This window comes from Callorhinus ursinus, unplaced genomic scaffold (genome assembly GCF_003265705.2).
Source record: "Callorhinus ursinus isolate GAN/ISIS: 27379988/994484 unplaced genomic scaffold, GSC_fseal_2.0 scaffold1, whole genome shotgun sequence".
In the NCBI taxonomy this organism is placed as follows: Eukaryota; Metazoa; Chordata; class Mammalia; order Carnivora; family Otariidae; genus Callorhinus; species Callorhinus ursinus.
Window position 1 is genome coordinate 141259335 of NW_027397063.1, and position 17000 is coordinate 141276334.

Consider the following 17000-nt stretch of genomic DNA (forward strand, 5'->3'; position numbering starts at 1 on the left):
CTCCTAGTCCCTGCCTGCCCGCACGGGCCTGCTGACTCACCTCCCCAGCTACCCGTGGCCGGGCTCCATCTCCCTCCTGCCCTGGGAATGAGGCCTTAACAGACAGTGCCATGCGAGGCCTGGCCTGAAGGCTGGGAAGCGTCTCAAGCACCTCAGGGTGTGAGGGTCCCCGCCCCAGAAGACAGCTCACCAGCAGCTCACTTACTGACTCGGTAGCCCAAGCCCTCAGCATGGATCCTCTTGGCCATGAACTGCCCTTCGATCAGTGCCCGGATCTCCACAGCCCTAGGGAATGCTGAGACCTGTCCCCAGGAGAAAGCAGGCACAGTGAAAACTCCTTGGTGTCCCTTCATTGTATGTGTGCGTGCATGTGTGTGAGTGCATGCATGTGTGTGCATGTGCATGTGTGTACGTGTGCGTGCATGCATGTGAGTGTGCGTGCGTGTGCATGTGTGCACGTGCATGCATGCGTGTGAGTGTGCGGGCGTGTGCGTGTGTGTTGTCTTTTTAAACAACAGCCCAGATTCAGAACTCATGACTCAGGCCTCCAGAGCAGCTCATACACAGCTGGGGCTCTTGACCCACTAAGCACCTACCACGCACGCTCACACGAACACATTGCTCACACATACATGACCCCAGCCTCAGGCATGCTCACTTCGGGGACACAGAGCATCAGAGAACTCAGTCTCAGGCCACCAAGGGTTCAGCACTGTGACCTCAAATAAGTTAAGTAAATCTTGCTGGGATTTTCATTTTCTTCCTTAACAAAACCGAGGTCATAGTGGTACCTGTTTCAGGGTGGGTATAATGATCAAATGAGACAACAGAGCCTGGTCTAGGTGTGTGATACTAAGTGAGAACCCACAGCTGAGGAGTGTCCATCAGGCTAATGCTGATAGGCGTCAACCCCAGCTTCGCCCATGCCTTAGCCCCTGAGACCAGTGACAGACCCTACCTTCTCCGTGACACACCCCAACGGGTTTGTGCAAAGGGGAACAGGCATACCTTCTCTGTATGAACAACAGAAACCAAACAGACCCTTCATCAGAAGACTCAGGTGAGCGACCCCCCCCCCCATAGTTTATATAAAACTTTCCACTTACAACCCAATATGTCATGACTTCATCAGCCACAAATCTAATGGCAACTGTAACTGTAACAGTTACTAGACAGAGGGACTTAATCCCACGTGCACGGTGGAGGGGAGAGGAAACAGTGCTTCAGTACCAGGGAGGACTGGGTGTGGAGGGCCCCCTGCACCACCCAGGCCCTGGTGACTTGGGCACATGATTTAGCATCTCTGGACCTCAGGATGCTCTAAGCATTCAATGGGGGACGCAGGGAACCACCAGCACGGTGCTTGGAGCCAAACAGCATGCAATAAATGTTAGTGCTTCCTGTCCCAGAGGCTTTCAATCAGGAAGAAATACCCGATCTGGGGACAGTGTGAGTCCTTGGGGGTGCAGGATTAAGCTTGCCAAGGGAACAGGCTCTATGGCTTTCAGTGGCAGTCAGTGTGGACACGGGTCAGCTCAGGGGAAAGCCCCAAGGTATTCTGCACTCCTCTTTGTGAGAGAGAATCGCGTCTGTCTTAGATTCTGCGGATTCCCTAGCACTAAAATACACGCCGGCACATCAAAACGTTTGTGCGAGCAAGAGCGGAGTAAATGAATGAAGGCCCTCAAGTAGCAGAACTTGGGAGGCAGTTGTTAAATTCAATACTCGAAAATGGAGCCAATTTCTCTCCAATACCAATACCACACATACCTGTCGGTTTTCTGCACTAAACCGATGGCGCCCAATAATTTCAGGGGTAATCTCCATTACGTCAAAATAAAAACCTGAAACCAGACCAGGAAGAGAGTCACTGTCGGTAATCAAAAACAAAAGATAAGCCTCACAAAGACTTAGACAGAATAGGGTAAAATGACCCCATATCTCTGTCCCCCAGAAGAGTCAGGAAAGACAGGAACTGGAAGGGCCTGGGCTAGATGCTCCTAGAGACAGTTCCGCCTACCCTTACCCGATAGCCCAGACCAGAGGCAGCTGCCCCACCAGCCCTGAAATACCAGGGCAGGTTTGATCAAGGGCAGCACATCCCCTCCCTGCTCAGAAGGCCTGGCCCAATGCTGGGCCCTCTTCCGAAGAGAAACCTGCATCTGGGGCTGAAAGCTATATACATGCGCACACCAGGGTAGAGCAGGAGCCGTGGCTGCCCTCCCCGAGGCTGTCACCAGGGGCTCTGAGGGGGACAGAGCCCTCCACTCAAAGCATGGAGAACGGCCCTACCTCACCCAGATCATTGGGCCTCACACTAGTTTGGAAGGCCCACGGAACAGAAGGACAGACAGCTAGGGCTCCCCCTGGCTCGCTCCATGGCCCTCCTCTCCCCCTCTCCCCCTTCCCCTGGGGCCCTCCTGTCAGCAGCTACTGCCCTTCACAGGCCTGGGCATCACCAAACAGCCTACCCAGATTCCCGCCGTTGCCCATCTCCGTGGACCGCAGCGCCTCGGAGAAATCACTCCAGGAACAGGAAGCGGATTCATCACGGATCTTCTCTCTCATGAGGGAGCCGTTTTTAAAGCTGCAGAAGTGCACACAACCCCGAGGGGGGACCCACTGCTTGCTGACTGGACCCATGTGTTTTGGTGAAGAGTCCCAGGTCGAAGGGCTGCAGGTCAGGCTGGACCACAACCCCCAGGCAGTGGCTTGGGAGATCTGAGGTTCTCCCTCAGGTATCAGGCCCAGCGAAGGTCCCCAGGAATCACTGGGGAAGGCTTGTCTTGGGCTCTGTTTACAGAGGTTGCCACAAAGGCACCCCAGGGAGAGACGGGGAGCTGTGGCTTCTACATGTTATACCACCTGGATGATGGATCAGAGCTGGCTAAATATACTAGACCTACATATCCTCCAATGGTTCCTGGGGCCTAGAGGCTCAGAAACTTCCCTGAATAGCCTCTGGCGGGTTTCCAAAGGCCTGTCATCAGGGTGCAGAGCACACCTCCTCCATGACAACTGTCAGGGGGCAGGATGTCCTTCCTACTATTTATTGAAGGTCTACCACGTGCTAGGCATGTCCTGACAACACTATGAAGTAAACCTTTTATTCTTCGCATTTTATGAGCAAAGTGTGGCTCACATGTGCTATGGGGTCTGCCCCGGGCCACACAGGATATAGGTGTTGAGGATGGGATTGGAATCTGGGTTTGGGGAGGACTCCAGGTCGGGGTTCCTCCCCACCCAGCTCTGCTGTCAGAAAAAAACCCAATGAGTCCCAGGGTCTCAGAGGCCACAGAGCCTGCTGAGCAGAAGAGCCTGCGGGCTCCACATGGTGTCAGACCTGCCCACTGCCCACCAAGCCTACCACAGGAGCGCCATGTAGTGCTGGACATCAACCGGGTTGCAGAAGACGTGCCCTTCCAGGGCGGGCATGGGCTCCTGGAGCCAGAGAAATAGGGTGTCGCTGGTGCCCAGGCTGACCTGGGAAGAAATGGGCAGAGATGAGGTGCCTCTCTGCCCAGCTCCGCCAGCCCTGACCGCCTTCACTTCACTCTTCAGGCTGCAGACCTCAGATTAAATGCCACTTCCACAGAGAAATCTCTTCTTCCAACCCTCCCACACTAGATGGGTCCAAAGTCAGCAACCAGATTTAGGATCTCATGGAAACTGGGGGCCAATTTTCTAGAATTTACCACAATTGCATCTAACTAATGGTTTGGGTGACAACTGGTTCCCAAATGACCTTCCCACTAGACCCAGAAGGGCACAGGTTATGTTTTCTTTATTCACCCGGGGAGCTCACAGTCCTCCGGCCCAATGTCTCACCCTTCCACCACTGTACCCACCAAGACCGGCCATTGTCAAGGGGACCTGCCTACCTGGCAAAGGCCATAACCTTCTAAGAGCAGGTCCTGGGGCCTGGGTCTTCCTATCCCCTCCCTCAGCTGCCTTTTGGGACTGGCAGACCCTCTAAGAAGCAGGAAAGATGCTGCTGGGGCCCTCGTCCCCCAGGGCACAAAGAGCCGGCTGTGCCTGTGGATGTGAGAAGTCACCTTACCGCAATGTCACCCTCCTCCAGCCTCATGCCTGCCAGCGACGCTGAGAAGAGGAGGGGAGCCTCTGATTAGCTGCAGGTCACACAGAGCCACAAAGCAAACCACAAGTCACCCCCAGATGGGAGCCAGCCCCGAACCTCCCACCCCAAGCCACATGCTAGTAGAGGCAGGAACAGGGTGAGTTGAGGGCTCAGGATGGCCCAAGGGGAGGTCCCAGTGGTTCAAAGGGTAGAGTCCCTGAGGTCAGGGCCTCCGATCTGAGCTGGGAAGCCTCTTCCAAAAGGGTCCAAACTCCCCACCATCAGGTGCTGCCCAGAGTGCAGAGAAACAAGGGGGCCAAGTCAAGACACCAGAATACACACGGCAGAGAAAGACAGAGGTGAGGCAGGAGTGTAAAGGGAGCAGAATGTAAAGGGCAGTGTCTGTCCCCCTGAGACATGAGGCCCAGAACAGCAATCTGCATCGGCCTGGCTCACTGATGCACTCTGGAACTGAAAGAAGGTCTGACATGGACCTGGGCGGGGTGCTCACTAAATGTTGAGTGACTGACTGGGCGAGTGAAAAGAGAAACGTGGAAGGGACAGGTAAGGTAGTCCTCCACCATGACTGCTGTATGTGTCAGAGCCTTGGATCCAGGAACCCTACCTCGGAGAACCTAGCCTTTAGGGATGAGGGAGAGGACAGGGTGTGCGCGTCAATACCGTTCGCATTGTCCGAGCACTGGAAGCCCCACTGACCTCCACCGTAAGGGCTAGGGAAAGAAATGTGGAGCAACTGGCCCTAGGCAACCGTTAACGTGATGCTGCACAAAAATATTGCCTGCGTTAGTTAAAACAAAATATGTGTACTTATGAGCACAGAAAGCAAGGTGGAAGGATAGCCATCAAAATTTTAACTGTGGTTATCTCTGGGTTAAGAGATCCTTCCTTTGGTTTGTCAGTATTTAACAATTTTTTTTTTCTGCAGTGAAGATGTATCCCTTGTGAGTAAGAAAAAGAGCGTGAGCCTTGGTTAGTCGGCTTGGTTGTTGTTGTTGTTGTTTTAATGAAGGAGCAATTAATGCATGACTTAACTCAAGGTCAGACTTAGGGAGGGACCAACTGAGGGCTACCTGCCTGTTATCACCAACATTCAGCCGGAAACCAAGGTCCAAGAGGAAGGACTGGAAAGCTGCTTCTTTGTCATTCCTGCTCAAACATGCCCAGAAGCTCACTTTAGTGGTTCAAAAGGCCCATTCTTCCCCCTGACATTCCTCTAGTTGATAGAGGAGGTACAAGATACATTGCCTAATAAGACTCAGTGAAGTTATTTTCATTCTGAAAGTGTCAAACTTTCCTAAGTTGGTGCTCCTACACCAACCGTTCTTCTCTGAGGGAGGCTGGACCTCCCCGCTTTTAGGGCGGGTGGGAACTGGGGCCTGCGTGTCCCCTGGGAGGGGCACCAGAACCCACACACTGCAGGCTGGAGCCGCCTCTCAACCCAGGGGACAGAGCTTGGGGCTTCATGCCTTGCCACTGTGGAAATCCGGCCACTGTCCACCAGCCCCTGCCTCCTCCCCACCTTCGGACCAGGAACACTGGGATCCCTTCCCCAAAACTTGCTTTGATTGGTTCTGTGCTTTGCCAACAGGGTTCCGTGTGCCCGTCTCCAGAAATTGCCCAGGGATAGGAAAGGCCCTTGTCTGGCTCCTGGAGTTCCCTCCAGATGCCAGAACCAAGCCTGTCCCAGGAGGGAGGGGTCACAGCCAGGACATTGATGCGGTCACAGGTGTGGGGACGTGCTCACTGTGCCCTCAGCTCCAGAGCAGACAGGCCGGAAGCGGACCGAGGAACACCATGAGCGTTAGCATTATTCTCAGTGATGGCTGTAATCATAGTAGCGACTTCAGTGTTTTTCCCGATAATCTAATAATAATACTGATAATGTCCCTATTGCTATTAAGGATTAATTTTAACAAGGACCACCCACGCTATTTCGAGATATACAACTCTACTCCTAGACATATGCGTCTCTCTCTATTTATTTTGGATGTCCCCGTCCTGCTCGTCTACACAGCCAACAGAAGGAAAGTACAGAGAGGCTGGTGGGTGTTGAAATCAGGAGGAGCGCTGAAGGCAGAAAACAACTAAAAAGAAATGTGTTTCAAAGGACAGCAAAATAGAAGAAATAGAGAGCCACGCTCCCTGACCATAGAGAGAAGCAGGAGAGGCTCTAAGAAGGAAGTCAGCCTCCCTAGGACAGCAGACCCTGGCCCCACCCGGGCAGCAGCCCAGGTCCTCTGCCACGTTCTTGACACCTCCTCAGAGCAGGAACTGAGGATGCTGATTTGGAGTAGAGTTGCCAGAAAAAATGGAGGACGCGCGGTTAAATTTGAATTTCAGAGAGATATACTTTGGCCCATACTTACACTAAAAAATCGTTTGTTATGTGAAATTCAAATACTGCATGGGATGCACTTATCATACTAATTATTCATCATCCCTATGAAATTCAAGGCACACTGGGTGTCCTGTATCTATCTGTATTTGCATTTACCTGGCAACCCTAATTTGGTGGCTCTTTAGGAAAAGCGCCTCAGGGGTGGGGCTGAGGGTCCGCAGTCTGATGGCACAACGTGGCCACCTGGCCTTTCTTCACAGACCTGATGATACTTCCCGGAGTGGCTGGGGGAGGGACAAGGTGTTTGGATGAGGAATAATTCATACCCATAGATCAAATGACGGCAAGGAGACCCAAAACCATGTCCTAGAGGAAGGGCTGGGGGAACCGAGATGTTTAGCTTGGAACAGAAAAGTCAGTTAGGGAGGGGTGGGCATGACCACCTGCCTTAACCGCTGATCATTCTCACCGGGGTGGGGGGGGGGCAGCCCTTAGCGGCTCCAGAAGGCAGAGTCAGAGCCAAGGCAGGGCAGGTACAAGGCATCAGATTTCAGGCCAGCAGCGTGGCAGGAGGCCAGGGAGGAAGGGGCCTGCCACAGAAGGGTTTCCAGAGGCTGGACTGGCATTCTCAAATGTCCAGCATGGACCAAGTCAGGCTACTTGGAGAGTGAAATCCTCCAAGGTACTCACCAGGGTTGTCCCCAGTGAAGGCCACCACTTTGCATCCTGGAGGAAATCCGTAGCGCTGGATGTAGTAGGAAGAAATGGCTCCCTGAGGAGGAAAAGCAAGCATGCCCTACTGAGGCAAATCTGACCTACTCTGCACAGCCCTCCAAGCCTCAGGTCACGAGAGTGTTACAAGCTCCAGGTCACTGGGCCTGCACTCACATCAGTCCCTGTCCTAAACCAGGGATGTCCCTCCCGTTCACAAAAAGCCAGAGGAGCCCAGCACAGGCTTGGAACACAAAATTAGGTCAACCCACTGCCTTGAACACCACTGGATTTTGAGAGGCAGCTAGAACAAACCAATCCCCAACTTGTACTTGTTTTGCAATCTCCAAATTCTGGGATAGCATTAGTGGGAAATAAATAACAAGGGGGAGGGTGCCTGGGTGGCTCAGTCGGTTAAGCATCTGCCTCCGGCTCAGGTCATGATCCCAGGGTCTTGGGATCGAGCCCCGCATCGGGCTCCCTGCTCAGCGGGGGGGTCTGCTTCTCCCTCTACCCCTCCCCCCTGCTTATGATCTCTCTCTCATGCTCTCTCAAATAAATAAACAAAATTAATTAAAACATTTTTAAAAAATAGATAACAAGAGGACACACAGGAAGCAAATTCATGGAAGAAGATAATGCCCCCCATACCCTTGCTCTGTCGGCCCAGTAATCTGATTAACCAAACACGTAAGTGCACAGGTCAACATTCTAAAGAAAATAAACCAGAAATGGCAGTGTGGAGGAGGGAACACCCCTGGGGAAGCATGGCCCCCAGGGCTCCTCCCAGGGCAGCTGTGGGACCAGACAGCAGGGACCCCTCCGAACAGACCCATAGTCTTTAGAGAGCATAGCTATAAAGGAAAAACACTGTTTTTCCCCTTTCCCTGACTTTATCTCAGTTCCAAAAGGTTAAAACAAATGATGGGCTGTCCAGGTGTCTGGAAAGAAACTTCTGCTCCTTCCAGGACAATTTCAGATTTACATCAAAATAAGCCATCTCCTGGGAGAGAAATGTCTTGGCCCAGGTTGCCTCAAGAAACAGAGGCTGAGTCAGGGTTTGTGTGCAGGTGGCTTATTTGGGGAAGCGATCCCAGGAAACAAGAGGGGAACTGGGGAGGAGGGAGAGTCCACCCAAAGGTTAAACTGTCAAGCTGGTCCTCGCTGTGGGCAATGTCCGAGGAGCTGTGTGAAGGATCTGGGGGCTGTCCACCTGGGGACGGGACAGGGAGCAGCTCTCCACAGGCCCCCACCAGTGAGGGGTGCCCCGTGGGGTGTTAACTCCGTGGACTTCCACGTTTGCAGGGCGCAAACATGGAGTCACAGAAGCCCTGGGCAGAAAGTGAGAGATATGAGATAGAGCGGGGGCAGGGTGCTGCCAGGTGACACCTGCGTGAAGCCACAGCTGCTGGCAAAATAGGCGGGTTAGGAGACCGCAAGCCAGGGCTGGAGAAGCGTCCAATACCATATATCCCAAATACTTTCCTGCAGAAAATGAGTAAGCTATCTGGGCACTACCTGCAGGAGAAGGGATGATGGGAAACATGGATTCGGCTTGCTTCCCCCCGTCACACGGGTACATATGTTACAAAAAAAAATACCCTTTTCAGAATCGGTTCTTTTCTGTTCCTCAAGCTGCTAGTCTGTGCACGGGCTCCCTCCTGGAGGCATGCGTTCCTGGCATAAGGCGAACAAAGCCTGCTGCCATGGACCAAACACTGCTCTCCAGCTCACACAAAACCAGAAGCTGTGCACGGAATACCAATCCCAAAGGCTTGGCCGTTTAGTTTCCTGTTTGCCCTTCCTTATTCTTTCCGCTGGGCTTCAGCGGGCCTGGGTCCTGAACTGTCCCTCGAACTCCCCTCCAAGGCGGGGGACACCCCTCCCTAAGCTCTGTGCATCAGAGTTGATCTCCGAAAAGTAGCTGGGACTTGGAACGGGCAACACAAGCGGGCCTCAGGGACCTTCTCCTTCCTTCCCACCACGCTCAGAACCACCTAGAATTCTCGCTCTTCTCAATGTCTGGCATGTGCTCCCACCAAAAGGCCCCTGAGGGCAGGGCCCAGGTCTCCCTCTATTCCATACTCCCCACAGAACAGCCGCGAACGTAGTTAACTAGGGGACACCGGTGTCTATTCTGAATGGGGGTGCCATGCTATTTTGCATCTTTTGCTATGGAGTTGAGTTCTTTATATATTTTGGATACTAACTCCTTGTCACATATATGATTTTTAAATATTTTCTCCCATTCCATAGGTTGCCTTTTTGTTTTATTGATGGTTTCTCTTGCTGTACAGAAGCTTTTAAATTTGATGAGGTTCCATTTGTTGATTTTTGCTTTTCTTGCCTTTGCTTGTGGTGTCAAGCCCAAAAAAATCATCACCAACACCTGTTTTCTTCTAGGAGTTTTATGGTTTCAGGTCTTACATTCAAGTCTTTAATCCATTTTCAGTTAATTTTTGCATATGGTGTAAGTTAGGGGTCCAATTTCATTCTTTTGCATGTGGCTGCCCTAAATGTTTTTAATGTTACCCTTGGGACCACGCACTATCTTAAACAATTTATCTGTTTTTATTCTTTTAAAAAAATTTTTTTAAAGGTTTTATTTTTAAGTAATCTCTACGGGGCTCGAACTTACAACGCCGAGATCAAGAGAAGCATGCTCTACCGACTGAGCTAGGCAGGTGCCCCTATCTTAAGCACTTTAAACGTCAACTCATTTCTTCTGCACAACGGCCTGATGACATAGAAAGTATCATTGTTCCCACTGTTTCGGGAAAGATGGAAATGATGGGGAAACTGAGGAACAGATTAACGTTACAGAGTCAGTGAGTGGCTGAGGCAGGGTTCCAGCCCGGGCAACCTGGCGCCAGAGCCTGTGCTCTCCCCAGCTCGTTCATATTTCTTTCTGTTTTCTCCAGACTGCCTGCTTCAAGCTTCAGAGGTGGTTCCTAGCCCTAGAATGTCAACATTCTGTGTATTTTTTCCTACAGTGTGCAATCACCCACCACTTATATTTTCCACTTTTCTTCCTGTTCTAATAAATTTCTAGTGGAATTTTCCAAGGTCTCCCTTACCCTACACCTCACCGGCATGAGGCAGTCATCCGTGCATGCACCTGAGTACCTGCTAAATGCAAAGCACCTGGCTTCGATGTACGTCAAACACTTCTCACACTAGCCTGACAATCCCGTGTGTGTACGCCTGTGTGTAAATAAATGAATGAGGGTGACTGTGTGTGTGTGTTCTGCACTGCCCGGCCCAGTAGCTGCCAGCGCTGAAATGAGCCGCGTCACCAGCAAGGGGACCTACCACCACGGAGCACGATGGTACGGGTGCGCCAAGCTTCTCCTCTAAATGAGGCGCACAGGCGCCAAGGCAAACCTGCGACCAGACTTTGTCCTGGATCTGCAACAAATTCATTCCAGAACCTAAGGAATGAAGGAAATAAGAAACAGAAATATCTCTGAAAAGGACCTGTTGTGGACATGCACCCATCTGGCGGAAAGCCGACTGATCTCCTGCAGCAAACTCAGACCTGGAGCTCTTTCCCAACGGAATGTATACAGTGTGCCTGGGTCATTATGCAACTAGAGAGCCAGAGAACCAGAGGTCAGCAGGGCCCTTGGAAACACATGGCCCCATCACCTCCTCCAAATAGTCCTCACGTCAGCTTGGGAATCTGCAGTCCTAAGACCCGACACTACACTGAGGAGGAACTGTTCTTCGTGTCCCCTGGGGCTCAAGGGGTCTGCTCAGAGGCAGCCCCATGCCGATGTGGGTAGCCCTCAGGCTTCCCCAATCACATCCAACTTTTCAAGGAAATCACTGAGATCAGCTCACTAAGTGTGTCTGAAAACAATCTACGTCTCCCAAGGCTTTCCTGAAGATGGCAAAGGGGAGAGAAGCCAGAGCACAGGAGGAGGGCTCTCCTCTTCCTTCCCCGCTGGGCCCAGGTGGAGGCAGACAGCCGTCGGCTGAGATGCTGACGGCGTCACGCACCCAAGTGAGGAGGTGAGATGGCTGGGAATCAGGGGGTGACTTCTCAGGTTTGTGAGGAGAGCGGAGCGGAGGGCCTAGCCGAGGCTGTAGAACCGGAACTTTGGAACGCCCGCAGGAGCGGGGCCATGACGCTTCCCAGCAGCACTTCACAGCCCCAGGGTGGATACAGGCCGTTCCAGGCTTAGGGCTCTGCGGGCCTGACGTGTGTGGAGCTACTTGTGGGAGTCCCTTCTTCTCCAGACTGTGAGTGAAGCTGGGAGACCACCACTTGGGCACCTTACTTTCTCTCCCTGAACGCTAGAATAGTATGTGGCATACGACAGCACTCGGACAACTCCAGATGGATTCCCAGGAGGCTCTGAGCATTCCGAGACTCTTCTGAAGCCCCGCGAATAGGTCCAGGCTCACGCTCTGCACTCGGCTCCCCTCTGCGCTTCACAGGCCTTCTAGCCTGGCCTCGTGCAAAAGTGCCTTCGGCAGCCTCCTCCCAGCTCTCCTTCCTCACTGGCATCGCTTACGTTAATTTTTGGCAAGGCGTTGACTCCAGAAACTCACCACTCCCTTGAGTTCCCCAAATGTGAACACAACTTCAAGAAACAACTCCTTGTGGGAGCCAGGCTCCAAGATAGCTCATGCTCGTTGCCAAGCTCCGCTATTCACACCTAATGAGGTCCCTGCCTTCCTCTACCTGGGTAGGTCTGTGTGACCAGTAGGGTGGGCCAGAAGGGATGGCATGTCACTTCCAAGGTTAAGGTGTAAAAGATTCTGCAGCCTCTGCTTGGCCACCCTCTCCTCTCATCCACGCTGGGCGGAGGGGGATCCAGCTCCAGTGTCATTGGTGTCCTATGGAGGCCCACATGGTGAGGGAGTGAGGCCTCTGGCTAAGAGGTCTGGGGCCCTGGAAGTGGATCCTCCAGCCCCAGTTGAGCCTTTCGATGGCTGGTCCTGGTTGCCAGCTTGAATGCCACCTCATGAGAGCCCCTGAGCCAGCACCACCCAGCTCAGCTGCTCCCAGATTACAGACGTGCAGAAATTCTGTGAGATAATAAACACTTGTGGTCGGGGCACCTGGGTGGCTCAGTCGGTTAAGCGTCTACCTTCCGCTCAGGTCATGATCTTAGGATCCTGGGAACGAGCCCCACATCAAGCTCCCTGCTCAGTGGGGAGTCTGCTTCTCCCCCTGCCCCTCCCCTCACTCATGCTCTCCCTTTCTCTCTCAAATAAATAAATAAAATATTTTAAAAATAAAGTTCCCACTCTGCTAAGCAATGCATTAGACAAAAAAAATTAAACAGTTGTGATCTTTAGCTGCTAAGCATTGGGGTCATTCGTTACACAGCAAAAGATAACTAACACACTCCCTTCATGGCAAAATATGAAAGGGCTAAAAGTCTGGCACCCACCGGGGGGGATGAGGCCCACACCACCCACAGGCATGCGCGTCCATACTGAAGAGGCACACCCCCCAGGACTCTGAAGGCTTACCATCACTGTAGTCGATAGGGGCGTAAGACCCAAGGAAGAGGGAAGCAGCAAAACTACTGACCAAAGAAATTCTCTGTGAAAGAGAGAAACACAGTGAGATAGGCCTCATTTCCATAAGCAACTGAATACTCTGATACGCACCACCCGAGAAGAGTTTTAAACTGGGGAGGGAAGCGGAAACATTGAGTGAGATGCCCCAGTAATGGCAGTGACCGAGTATCCTGGATTCTAGAGCACTGGAGTATCTGGAATACCAAGAACTGAGTCTTTGGGAGAGCACCTACCTCACTCTGCAGTTTCTGACAGGCCAGAAAACTATCAAGTCCAACAAAGAGAAAAGAGCAACAAGGCCTAGGGGAAAAAGCCATGCTTAAGGAAGTGGCTTTTCTGCCCAGCATCCAGGGAGCATGGTGCCTGATTTCCTTCCTCCGTTTCTGTGGTCTTTATAGCTAGTCCCAAGGGAAGTGGGATGTGTGGCTAGAGGATTCAGAACAAAGATACTCTCGGGGGTTCAGAATAAATGAGTGAAAGTCGGCCCCTCAGAAGCACCAGAGCCCAGGCACGAGCTGGAGAAACTGATAACGGATTTCAAATGTCCCCCCGAGGGTCCATGCTTCCACATGGGACTCAGGGGCCCTTGGACCACAGCAGAGCATGCCAGCACCTCTTGTACCCCCTCAGGCCACCTCTGTTCCACACAGAGTGAGGAGAGGGTTTTTCATCTCTGCCCTTACCCCACCTCCGCGCCCCCCCGAAATCTACACGGCTAATGCTGCAGAGTAATCTGGAACCTTGAATCGTCATGTAATAAATGGGATGTTGTTAACGCCCAAGATTAAAAAGGCACTCTGGTTTAACAAGCGCTGATCATTTTCTAATGATCCAGAGATGAAAATCACTAGCCAAGCTGTGGAGCTGCTTCCCAGGCGGCATTAAGAGCTGGCTTGCAGTACCTGTGGGTGGAGGACCGAATCTGAGCTCCTGGGACACAGGCTCTGGCTGAAGGGCCACGGCTGGGGACACATGGGTCCAGCTTTCCCCATTTCCAAAGAAAACATCAAGCCCATGCCAATCAAGAGCCTGGTAGCCATCCTGCACTAACCATGCAGGAAACTGAGGGGACAGACACTAGCAGGCACCCGGACAGTTGGTCAGGTGGAGAGCCCTCCTCCTGTGCTCTGGCTTCTCTCCCCTTTGCCATCTTCAGGAAAGCCTTGGGAGACGTAGATTGTTTTCAGACACACTTAGTGAGCTGATCTCAGTGATTTCCTTGAAAAGTTGGATGTGATTGGGGAAGCCTGAGGGCTACCCACATCGGCATGGGGTTGCCTCTGAGCAGACCCCTTGAGCCCCAGGGGACACGAAGAACAGTTCCTCCTCAGTGTAGTGTCGGGTCTTAGGACTGCAGATTCCCAAGCTGACGTGAGGACTATTTGTCTTCCTCAGGTGGCCCTAGGAAGACACCAGTCCCCACAGCTCCCACCCTGCCCTTAACCTCTGCCCCTGACCTCCCCCCGCCTGGTCAGGAGAGGCCCTGACTTCTCTTTCCCACGATTCCATTTTCTCCCTCCTCTTTGGAAATGGCTTGCCAGTGAGAAATAATGAAACTGAATATATACCATTTCTAATGTCTGCTAATCGATGTTTTTGGCCAGTGCACACGAGATGTATTTATGCTAAAGGTATTATAAAAGAAATTCAACTGTGATTTAAATCAAATAGTAACGTTTCACCAACCTCTGTCTGTGAGTAGGCCTCGGGATTCTGCTGGTAAATCTTTGCAATTTGGTTTCCTGTAAAACGCTGAAAAAAAACTGCAAATTCTTAAAAACCCAACTCCTACGTGCAATGATCATCTCTGGAACTTGAGGCTGGCATAGCATGCTCTATATATGAGTTAGTATCGTGAAAGCTTTACAAAGGCCTCAAATCTAGAAATGTTGGCTGAACACCCTTAGTGAATAAGCCTTGCTCCTCACCCGGCACAGTGACCGTGCAGACCAAGGGCATCTGCGCAGAAGACGCAGGTACGTTCCCCACCCCTCCCTGTTGTTTTTTAAAGCCGGTGGCCCAAGAAGGGTCACATGACCCGAGCTGGGCCAATTGCAGCCAGCCCTGGAACGGTGGCCGAGGCCAGTGGGAAAGAGGCATTCTTTTTTTTTTTTTTTAACCTTTCCAGGAGCTGCACTAAGTGCCTTGCATACATTGACTCCTTTCAAAACTGCCCAAAGTGTAAGTGCTATTTGTATCCCAGGTTAGAGGCTGAGGTAGAGGTGACATCATGACCCCGCACAGCGCACAGTCACGGTCACACCTCAGCCCCCCGCTGGGCAACGGGAGGCCTGTCCTTGCTCATGGGTCGCAGAAGGAGGCAGGACAGCCTTGAGCAGAACCAGGGGCCAGAAAGCCCAATCCTGGCTCTGCAGGGGCGACACCCACAGGGCCTCATGTGATCCCCACTGGGGCAGGTCACCAGCTGTGTCCTCCCAGACACCCAGGGACAAGGGACCCGAGCCAGCAACAGGACCTTCCTCCCGGGGCCAACCCCAGCCCCCAGCCCCCAGCCCCCAGCGGGCGCTGCACACCTCATAGGCACGGGAGCCGGTGAGGCCGCTGAGAGCCTGGGCCCCGCCCATGGCGGCCTCCAGCCTGCGGCACTGAGCTGTGGTGCTGGAGTCCATCCACACCGGGCTGTCCCTGATGGAGAAACAGGCCTGGAAAGGAGGAACGAAGGCACAGGTTTGAATTCTGCCTGCTGACTCTGGGAGCCGCCCTGGCTCTGGCAGTTCCACAGCCAATCACAGAAGGTGTGGGCACCTCCTCTCTGGATGTGACCTTGGAAGACCCGCCAAACCTCGGCTTGGCCCAGTGGTGTCTCTCCCCAGAGGGCTCAAGGGAGAAGGTTCTGATGAGGACACCTGAGTACCACAGGCAACACTGGGGGACGCACTGGGGAGGGCTAGAACTACAGCAAAGTGCAGTTTCTCAGGGACCTTTGCAGCCAGGAACCATGGAGAAGACAGAGCCTGCCTTCCCAGTACCACCAGGAGGCATCATGCCCCAAGGGGAGATCTCTGAGGGGGAAACTAGCCAGAGCCATGCCTGGCAGAAAAGGACCCGTGAGGAGGGCTATGCACCTGACCCTCTGTCCAGACACCAGCTATTTCCACCGGGAGGCAGGGCAGACCATGTTCACCACACTGCGGCTGAGCCAAGTTCCTATACCCTTGACAATGCACAAAAGCCCCAGACTTCTGGGCCTGCAGAGGCTTGGGCCCTTCTCCCCGCAGTTACCTGTAGCTGCTTATGTAACAGGAGGTCTGGTGACAGGCTTGTCAGCACCCGGCTGGCCCCAGCCTTCCAGTATACACTTCCATGTTGCTGTCAAGGGAAAACCCAAGCACACGTTCACATGGCCCACACACTGGGATCACCTCCTGGAGACATAGAAAGACTCCAGACCACACCCCAAAGAACTGGCTCCAAGCCTGCCCCTGCCACTTCTTACTCACAGAACTCATCCCCTTTCTGAGACTTGGGTTTCACCTCTAGAAAATGAGAACTCTGCCCTGTCCACCTCACAACTTATAGGAAGAGTTCAAGAAAGAATTAGTGGTTTGGATTTTGGTATCCTTGTAAAATTGTATTTAAATACATTGCTCATATTACCTGAAATTCATTCTTTTATTCAGTTGCCCGTTCATTCATTCAACAAACATTTCCTGAGCACCTAGATTGTGCCAGGTGATGGGATAGATGAATAGAACAGTACTGTCCCTGTTCTCTACGATATTGTCTTTGAGTCAGGGAGAAAGACACAAACACACAATTACAAAACCCTATGGATGTGCAGTGGCAGGGCAGTGGGGACACAGAGGAGGGGCATCGAACGAGCTGGTAGAAAGGACATGATTAGCAGGAAAGGAGCTGGAGTGTGTGGGTGCCCCACGCGGAGAGCAAGCGCGGCTGAGAGAGCCTGGCAGGTGTGGAGAGCGGTGGCGCTCCACACAGTGGGCTGAGTCTCGGGTGGGAGGGAGGTGGTGGGGGCGGCATCCTGAGCACCAGGGCCTGGACATACATGCCCAGGAGGTGGGGGTTTATCTTGGAGGTGTGGCAACTCTAGATTAGCAGGGGAGTGACATGGCCAGGGCTGAATGTATGGAAGGGTTTGGAGGAGTCACAGAGAAGGTATGTGGGAGGCAGGGAGGCCTAAGCAGAGGACCAGTGAAAAACCGTAGATATTCAGCCTGGGGCAAAAGAGGAGGATTGGAGAAGAGGTGGTAGATTCAAGAGTCATGTAACCAATCAACAGGACACGGTACCCCTTGGACGTGGGTTCGAGGATGACAGGTTGTGGCCCTGGGG

The 17000-nt window shown here is 52.7% G+C and overlaps 1 protein-coding gene across 8 annotated transcripts in view; it reads right to left on the reverse strand.

Annotated features, from left to right (window-relative positions):
• XYLB (xylulokinase) overlaps window positions 1-17000 on the reverse strand; it is a 65378-nt gene that overhangs the window by 32712 nt on the left and 15666 nt on the right. For 4 of the 8 annotated variants that reach the window (XR_012381032.1, XM_073901920.1, XM_073901921.1 and 1 more), the window contains exons 5-15: window positions 15930-16016; window positions 15221-15349; window positions 14373-14438; window positions 12636-12708; window positions 10461-10579; window positions 7128-7209; window positions 4061-4101; window positions 3368-3483; window positions 2472-2587; window positions 1771-1844; window positions 206-302 (exon numbers count right to left, since the gene is read on the reverse strand). Coding sequence is in view for 4 of the 8 variants with exons in the window: in XM_073901920.1 (XP_073758021.1) it covers window positions 206-302; window positions 1771-1844; window positions 2472-2587; window positions 3368-3483; window positions 4061-4101; window positions 7128-7209; window positions 10461-10579; window positions 12636-12708; window positions 14373-14438; window positions 15221-15349; window positions 15930-16016 (1000 nt within the window). In the remaining 4 variants the exon portion in view is untranslated. The remainder of the gene's footprint in view (window positions 1-205; window positions 303-1770; window positions 1845-2471; window positions 2588-3367; window positions 3484-4060; window positions 4102-7127; window positions 7210-10460; window positions 10580-12635; window positions 12709-14372; window positions 14439-15220; window positions 15350-15929; window positions 16017-17000) is intronic. The other 4 variants (XR_012381034.1, XR_012381035.1, XR_012381036.1 and 1 more) reach the window with 1 other exon arrangement.